Here is a 9,178-nt window from a genome sequence, read left to right on the forward strand (position 1 = left end):
TGTAATTTTTTTTTTTATGACTCAGGAAATTGCAAACCATCTTAGCTACTTGCATTAGAGAACAGGAGGCAGAGGATACCGAAGATTAGACATAACAGAGCCCAAGAAATCAGAAGAGTTTGCTGTATTTTAATAGAGTTCTGTTCTGTGTAAAAACAAAACAAAACAAAACAAAAACCCTGGTATCTTTTAACTTCTAATTTGTTCAGTTAGTTACATCTAGGAGAAGTAAGGCTACAGGCTATTGCTACCTTCAGTAGTGGCAATATCTTGAATGCAGCCCCTAGAATTTGAGTAATGATACCTAAGAAGAAATAAACCCCTTCAGAGTGGTATTTCTCAAAGTGTGATTCATTGACCATGCATCAAAATCACATGAGTCACTTGATAAAAATCTCAATCCCTAATCCAACTGAATCACAATCTCTGAGAAAAGGGTTAAAAACCTGGAATTTTAATGTCGTCCTCCAACTCTGGTCCTTGTACTTCATTCTTATATAGACTGATGTTTGAGAACCACTATTCCAGAAAATGTGCATGATTTTAAGCCAACTGATTTATATTCATTATCATAAAGTCTGAGAAAGTAATTATGTTCAAGCAATATTTACCATTTCATCTGATAGAGTAGAATGTAAGAATTGCCAATACATTCCTATTTTTAAGAAACCCAGTCTCTTAATTTAGATTTTTCTAAAGAACTCTGAATGCATTCATAATGATAACACAAATAATTTTTATAAAGTGTTCAGTAGTGAAGGAAAATTGTTCTACAGAATATTTTATCAAGGCAACATCAAAGTTTCTGACCAGGCCCAATACCGAAGCAATGTTATTTTAAATTGAGGAACTCATGGATTTTGAAGTTTTTCTTTTCTATCCTTTGCTTTAAAGGAACAGCCAGCTGAAAACTCTCCTGGCCATTGGAGGCTGGAATTTTGGAACTGCCCCGTAAGTCCTCTACGAGAGAGCCTGGTGTTCATTTGTTATGGAAAACAAGTTAGCCCAATGTGACCTACGTCCCTTCAGATTTCACAACTTAAGACAGGATATTAAGGATATACATTAAACAAATATGCTACTTAAATAAATTACTACACCAGAATCTCAGTATTAATTAGAACACCATTTATTTTGTACGTTTACATTTAGATGGATATTCTGGGACTACATTCACAGAAGCTTAGTTACTGAGATTTCAAAACAACCTCTTCTCAAAGTATTTCAGAAGTACAACCCCTGAGGAGAGTGTTATAGCACTTCTGTCTATTTACCTTCTGGGAGAAGGGAAGAGAAAGTCATGTAAATAAACAAGAAGACTTTTTTGCGGGTATACGAACATCAAGGACTATTTGGAGAGACAACACAGTGAGCCAAGGTAGCCAGGTGTTCAAAGCAACAGGTACAGTTTTGGAGAAAGATCAGAGTTGGGTGGATAACAAAACACAGAGAATACTGAGGTGCCATGGGTAACAGAGTAGTGATTACAAAGTAAGCACAGGAGAAAACCAGGAACATAGTTTTATCTGGGATGTGGGTCTTGGTGAAAAGCTCTGAGGCAGAAATATAGGAGTTTGACCTCATTACAAGATGTTGGGACTACCAAGGCCTCACCCTGCCTTCTTTGGATCTCCTTCAGTTTCACTGCCATGGTTTCCACTCCAGAGAATCGCAAGACTTTCATTTCTTCAGTCATCAAATTCCTGCGTCAGTATGGATTTGATGGGCTGGACTTCGATTGGGAGTATCCTGGCTCTCGTGGAAGCCCTTCTCAGGACAAGCATCTCTTCACTGTCCTGGTGCAGGTGAGGAGGGAGGTGGCAGTGTTTAGCCCAAGAAAATTCAAAGCCTGTTCTTTTCAAGGAGAACCTGGTGGTTCCAGAGTGAAACTAAACTGGAATTTAGAATTTTCGAAACTTTACATTGCAAAGATTCTTAGATATCATGCCTACCTTCAACAGCATTTAAGAATAATAATACCATTATTATGTGTTCTATGTGTCAGGCACAATTCTACAAGCTGTTTTTAGAATGCTAGCTCATTTCATCTTCATATCTACTCTATGATATAGGTAGTGTAAGTACCATAATCTTTATTTTACAGATGAGGAAGCTAATATATAGCGGGTTTAAGTAACTTGCCTAATGTCACACAACTAATAGGTGTTGTAACTACCCAAGTAGTCTGACTACAGAGCCCATTGCTTCTAACCTTCATACTAGACTGCCTATTATCACTGAGCACTTACACCATCCTAGACACTGCATTAAGTGTCAGGCTAAAGAATAAGACACAATCCTTGGCTTTAAAGAATACACAATCTTAGGTGGAAGCCTGAAAAATAACCAACAACTACAGTACACTTAGGTAAATGTCATGATAGAGGTATTCAGAGTGCAAAAGCAGCACAGAGAGAAGGTACCTAATTCTGCTCTGGGGCAGGATCAAGAAGAGCTTAGTCTTGAAAGTGGTGTTAACCAATTAAGTGATGATGGGATTGCACAAATGAAGACACATAGATATGTGTGAGCAGTATGTGAGTAATGGATTTTGAGGCTGCACCAGAGACAAGAATCAGATCATGTAGGATTTGTATATTATGTTAAGTAATTTGGACATTACATTCAAGGCAACTTTGAAGTATTTTCAAGTAATGGAAAGATATGACAAAGCTCATGTTTTAGAAGGATCACTCTGGCTTTAACCACAGCGGATGAATTAGAAGAAGGTAAGGAGGCAGGGATAGAGTTAGGAGGCTATTGCAATAAATTGAGCAAGAGATGCTGAGGGTCTGAACAAAGACCCTAATAGTGAGAACAGAAAAAGGAAGTATATAAGAGATATTAGGAGGGTAGACTCAATAGGATTTGGAGACCAATTGGAAGTGGAAAAAGAGAGAACTTCCAGTTTTCTGACCTTGAGAACTAGTTTGACTATGGTCCTGTTTACTAAGGTGGTAAATACAGGAAAATGGGTAGATTTGGAGCAAGGAAAAGGACTCATTAATTTGTCTTTGAACAATGCTGAGTGAGAGGAATCTGTAGGACATCCTATAGTTTTGCCTAATAGACACTGGATGAATAGATATTGGATGAATGCCAAGCTGGAGTTCAGAACAAAGGACTTGATTTGATATACTGTATTGACGTCATCAGCAAAGGTAAATAATTAAGAGATCACCAGGGAAAAATGAATGGAGTGAGAAAAGCCAAGGATGGCTTTTAGATTTACCCTCCCCCAAGACAGGGTTTTTTCCTATACCATCTGGTATACCAGATTGTCAGGCAGCCTCCAATAGTTTCAATATTAAATAACTCACTGGTTGAAAAATAAACCTACTTACTTGTTGAACAGCTCTAGAGATAAAAAAGAACATCTGTATTCTTAGTCAATACATGCGTCCAGTCATAATAACTTCCAATTAGTGGTTCTAGCTCTGCCCGCTGAAGTAACATAGAATAAAGCTGCACCTTTTGCAATATATTAGTTCAATATTTGAAGACAGCTATATCTTGCCTATAATTTTTCTCCTTCCAGTTAAATAACCTAGTTCCTTTAACAAGTACCCATACAACAATTTTCAGACCCACTCTTCACTGGAACACACTCTGGTACACCCTAATAATGCAGTTATAAAAACTGAATCCAGGGCTTCCCTGGTGGCGCAGTGGTTGAGAGTCCACCTGCCGATGCAGGGGGCGCGGGTTCGTGCCCCGGTCCGGGAAGATTCCACATGCCACGGAGCGGCTGGGCCCGTGAGCCATGGCCGCTGATCCTGCGCGTCCGTAGCCTGTGCTCCGCAACCGGAGAGGCCACAACAGCGAGAGGCCCGCGTATGGCAAAAAAAAAAAACAAAACAAAAACAAAAAAAACGGAATCCAGTGCTCCGGGTAAGATTAGAGTCACAAAATAACAGTGGATTAACCTCTAGCATTGAACGGGAACCTGTCACCTGGCTGTTACCACCTTCCTCACTGGCCAATTCAGCATTTCGTTGGATGAGATGTCAGTCTTATAAAGTAGCTCATTTACTGGACAAAGGGAAGCAAATCTCTATATTACTAAAAGCTGGATATAGGTTACTGTAGCAAGTATAACTTCAAAGTGTAGTGATATAAGTAGAGCTCTGACTGGTCATCTGGGACCTGGGTTCTGGTCATGACCTGGATACTAACTTGCTGTGAGACTTTGGTGAAATTGTCTAACTTCTATGCATATTAGCTATAAAATGAATACCATCAATTCTGTCTACTTTATAGGGATATTGAGAAACTAAAGGTAAAATATGTGAAAGCACTTTGAAAAAGAAAAGCATTATACAAACATATATTTATTAATATTTAAGGAGCTGAAATCAGTTTCATAGATGTCCTACTATACTTGATTATTCTATAGGAAATGCGTGAAGCTTTTGAGCAGGAGGCCATCCAAACCAACAAGCCCAGGCTGCTGGTCACTGCTGCAGTAGCTGCTGGCATCTCCAACATCCAGTCTGGCTATGAGATTCCTCAGCTGTCCCAGTGAGTGACTCACCTTATCCTCAAACTCCTATAGGTATCAGTTTTGCAAAGTAGACTTGTCCTTAGTCTGTCTTGCCACTCAGGGACTTCGTTTAAGAGGCATTGGAAGTGGTATCTTTTGTCTGCACAGGTGTGGGAAATAACAATTGGAAATGTTTTTAAATGCTTTATCCCACCTCAGGTACCTAGACTACATCCATGTCATGACTTATGACCTCTATGGCCCCTGGGAGGGCCACACTGGAGAGAACAGCCCCCTCTACAAATACCCAACTGACACTGGCAACAATGCTTACCTCAATGTGGTGAGTACCCACACAGATGCAGGTTCAGACCAGAGATGTTGTAAATCACATGGAGATTCAGAGACAAAAGAAATATAAATTCTGCAGAAGTCTCATTTGGACAACTCTCTTCTTAAGTGGCTGATCATATTTCATTAACTATAACCTCACCAAAATGTTTCAAAAAATACCAACTGGGCTTCCCTGGTGGCGCAGTGGTTGAGAGTCTGCCTGCCGATGCAGGGGACACGGGTTCGTGCCCCAGTCCGGGAAGATCCCACATGCCGCAGAGCGGCTGGGCCCGTGAGCCATGGCTGCTGGGCCTGCGCGTCCGGAGCCTGTGCTCCGCAACGGGAGAGGCCACAGCAGTGAGAGGCCCGCACACCGCAAAAAAAAAAAAAAAAAAAAAAAAAAAAAACAACCCAACTAATCTATCTGTTATTAGCATCATTCAATTTTACCTGTTAGGTCAGTGGACTAGCATAACTAAGCAATGGGTCATCAGCAGGTGATGCTCACCTGCTACATTTTCAGGATTATGTCATGAACTACTGGAAGAACAATGGGGCCCCAGCTGAGAAGCTCATCGTTGGATTCCCTGCCTATGGACACAACTACATCCTAAGCAACCCTTCCAACAATGGCATTGGTGCCCCTACTTCTGGTGCTGGTCCTGCTGGGCCCTATACGGGGCAGGCTGGGGTCCTGGCCTACTATGAGGTAGGTAGCCTGGATCTTACAGTTGAAATTCTGTGAATTTCATGCCCTGTGCTGCACAGTAGCCTTAGGGCTAGAACTGTGTAAAGCCTGAATGTTCATTTTGTCCACTACTTACCTACTGTAACACAGATATTACTCCAAGTACTTCAGGTGTTTAAGTAACCTATTCATTTACCTAATCCAGTATGAAGAATATTTGTAGTGTGCACTATCCCTTCAAACAACAGTCTACATACTTAAGGTCATTTATATTAGCACTTAAGGGAATTAAATAACTGTATCTCCCATACTAACATGGGTTCTCAAAATCAAGCACTAAGAATAGGGATAACATCTGAGTATTTCAAAAACAACTTGATCTTATTTACTGCAAATGAAAACCCATAATTAGAAATCTGATGAAAACCCCTATTGGAGGCATGACAGAAAAAAAATCAAAGAGGAAATTGTATGTTTTCTCTTTTTTGGGAGTCATACTTAAAGGATTTGAATCTCTTGACTTTTTAAAGATCTGCACCTTCCTGAAAGATGGAGCCACTCAGGCATGGGATGCCCCTCAGGACGTGCCCTACACCTATAAGAGCAATGAGTGGGTTGGCTATGACAATGTCAAGAGCTTTAATATCAAGGTAAGGTCAGCCCCTCCAATGTGCTGTGAGCTCAGCCCTGAGTCCCCCAAAATAAAATGACTCCTGGTGTCCTCTATCCTCAAACAGGCTGAGTGGCTTAAGCAGAACAACTTTGGAGGTGCCATGGTCTGGGCCATTGACCTGGATGACTTCACAGGCACATTCTGTAACCAGGGCAAGTTCCCCCTGATCAACACCTTGAAGGATGTTCTTGGCCTGAAGAGTGCAAGTAAGTGACAGCAGGGGCATGCCCATGGTGTATAAATGTTCCTTTTCCAACTCAAAAGACAGCCTAACATCTTCCCCCTTTGCCCCAGGAGTCTCTTCCCATTTTACCTCACTGTTCTTGCCTGCCTGAGAGAGAAGTCCTATATTCTTTCCTTACCCTTGAACGTCCACATCAGGAATTTTATGTTCTTATGAGAAACCAGGCCTACTGGGTGGGTTTTCCAGGTCTACTAATTCTTAAAGGTGTGGAAAAGCCTCAAGAAATTAGGCTGACCTTCAATATAAGCATTTATTTTTCTATGAACCCCTTATTAAAAGTCTCCTTCAGCCTGCCTGGGGAGATTGAACAAAAAACCCTAAGCAGTACTGAAATATTTCTAATCTATAATTCAGGGCAAGTACCAATTCCCTAAATTTTGTCCAGATTTTCTCTTACAGCTTATTTGCTTACTGCTTATACCCAGGTCCTAGAAAAGCATTTCGCATATACTGGGTGCTCAGTAAAATTTTTTAAAAATGATTTTAACATCATAAGAGAGAACTTTTAAAATTTAAAACTGGGCTGGCTTGAAATTATAGCTGTTCCTAATTCCTAAGATGGAGTTATCTTGTGAGCTCCTCAGTTACAGGGACCCAGAGCGAACTGCACTCCACCTCTAGACCTCACCCCAGGTCTGCTAGTTCTTCACCTCTAGGTGAATCTGAGAGCTTCTGCCAGGTCCACTAGTCTGCTCTTCATGCTGTTTCAGGTTGTACCACCTCCACTCAGTCCAGAGAGCCCAACAGTGGTACCGGAAGTGGGATTGGAAGTGGAAGTGGGAGTAGCAGCTCTGGAGGGAGCTCTGTGGGTAGTGGATACTGTGCCGGCAAAGCCAATGGCCTCTACCCTGTGACAAATAACAGAAATGCCTTCGTGAACTGTGCAAATGGAATCACATACGAGCAGTATTGCGGGGCTGGGCTTGTCTTTGACACCAGCTGTCAGTGCTGCAAGCTGGCATAAACCTGACCTGTGTCTCCATTCCCTAGTGTGCTGAACAGTCTCCTTTGGTTAGCACACCTTGCTCCTACCTAGAGTTCTGCAATAAAATCCATCAGTCAAAACATAAGTGTCCTTGGTTTTAAGTGATTTGGGTGGAGACCTTTCTAGATGTGAAAATACAGGTTGTGCATGGGGGTGGAGTGGCAGAAGAGAGTGTGTGAGGAAGTGATGACACCAACAAACCCACAAGCCTTCTACTGGCTTAGGTTGATATGCATAAAGGTTGGATGCTGTCAGGAGGAAACATCTGAATGTTTGGTGTTGGCATGGGATGAGGACATGAAGAAGATAGGTCTGCATCTTGGTGACTGTTCTCAGTAGGGAACCAAAGTGATTCTGGGAGACTCGGGGGCACAGGCCTGTTTGGTTTGCTCAAGGAACAGAAGGCCAGGACATTCTTTCCATGTCTGCTGAGGTCCCAAAGCTGGTCCAGTTCCCCTGAATTGGCAGCATTGGGAAGGTCTTTGCAGTGGGCTCCTTTGGGGATGTCTGCCTTTCTCAGGAGTGAAAGCAGAGGTCCTTTCCTTGAAACCATAGCTGTGGTCCCTAGCAGCTGTGGTTTTACTGCATTATCTCCTCCTCTGGCTTTGCTGATTTACTGGCATAGACATCAGATTCAAGAGGGTTTATCAGATTATCACCCCTTGGAATCTGCAACAGAGAACAAGGAATGGCTAACAGTCCCTGAGACTGGCTTTGCCTATAATATGTAAGCTCAGGATCTGTAGTGAGAAACTGAGGAGAAGGGAAAGTTGCCCTGGATGCAGAGCAAGAAGACTAAAGGGGAGCAATGGAGAAAAGCCACAATGAAAGATGCAGAGAGAACATTTATCAATAGCTTTCCAACTCTTCATTCTAGCTCCTTCCTGAGGCCCAGATGCATTTCTGCCTTTGGGTTCTGTGAAACACCCCTATAACTATGTAATAAACTGCTCTTTGCTACATAAGCTGGCTTAAGTTTGTTTCTTTTATTTGCAACTGAAAGAATCCTAAGTAATAAGAATATAATGGCTCCTATTTTCTGGCATGCTTACTGTATGTCAAACTCCATTTTAAGTGTTTTACATGTATTTTGTTATTTAATTCTCTCAGCAACTTTGTGAGGAAGATAACATTAACCCAAGAAACCAAATAACCTGCCCAACATCTCACAGCTAATAAGTTGCAGAGCCAGATCCAAAAGAGTTCACAGTCCTAACTACTATGTTTTACTGCCTCCTTTGACACAGATCTCAGTGTTCTCATGGTAGATGGCAGCACTGGTGGTAATGATGAAGCACATGCAGCTTTCTGGGTAATGACTATTCATTCATGAGCTCACAACATTTCTTGATTATTTATTATGTGCCAGATAATGTTCTAGGTACTAAAGACATAGTGGTGAATAACATAAAGAGTTCACCCTTATGGGGATTATATTTTGCTGATGAGAGTGTTAAGCAATAAATTAGCAAAAAAAAAGAAATGAGGAAAGTGAATCAGTGATAGAAAGTGACCAAGGGAGGAGCCTATTTTAGTTTGAGCAGTCCAGGAAGGCATCTCTGGAGAGATCCCATATGAGATGAACCTTGATATTAGAGAGGAACCAGCCATTCTGAGATTTGGGAAAAGTGCAGAGGTGCAGCAAGTACAAAGTCCTTGAGGTGGAATGAACATGGCATGTTAGGAAAAAGAAGATCAGGGATGACGTCAATATCATGGTAGTATGAGAGAGTCTGTTGATCTCTCCTCTTCAAACTACAATGAGTAAAACG

At 41.5% G+C, this 9,178-nt stretch overlaps 1 protein-coding gene across 1 annotated transcript; it reads left to right on the forward strand.

The window, feature by feature from the left end:
• Positions 1-1,649: 1,649 nt before the first annotated feature.
• On the forward strand, positions 1,650-7,385 carry LOC307067652 (acidic mammalian chitinase-like; the record flags this gene model as incomplete). Its single annotated transcript, XM_079725158.1, has 7 exons — positions 1,650-1,805; positions 4,397-4,521; positions 4,703-4,826; positions 5,340-5,525; positions 6,035-6,154; positions 6,242-6,383; positions 7,132-7,385. 7 exons carry the CDS (start codon positions 1,650-1,652, stop codon positions 7,383-7,385), a joined length of 1,107 nt encoding a protein of 368 aa, XP_079581284.1.
• Between the last annotated feature and the right edge of the window lie 1,793 nt (positions 7,386-9,178).

This window comes from Hyperoodon ampullatus, assembly GCF_949752795.1.
Source record: "Hyperoodon ampullatus genome assembly, chromosome: 2".
Lineage (NCBI taxonomy): Eukaryota > Metazoa > Chordata > Mammalia > Artiodactyla > Ziphiidae > Hyperoodon > Hyperoodon ampullatus.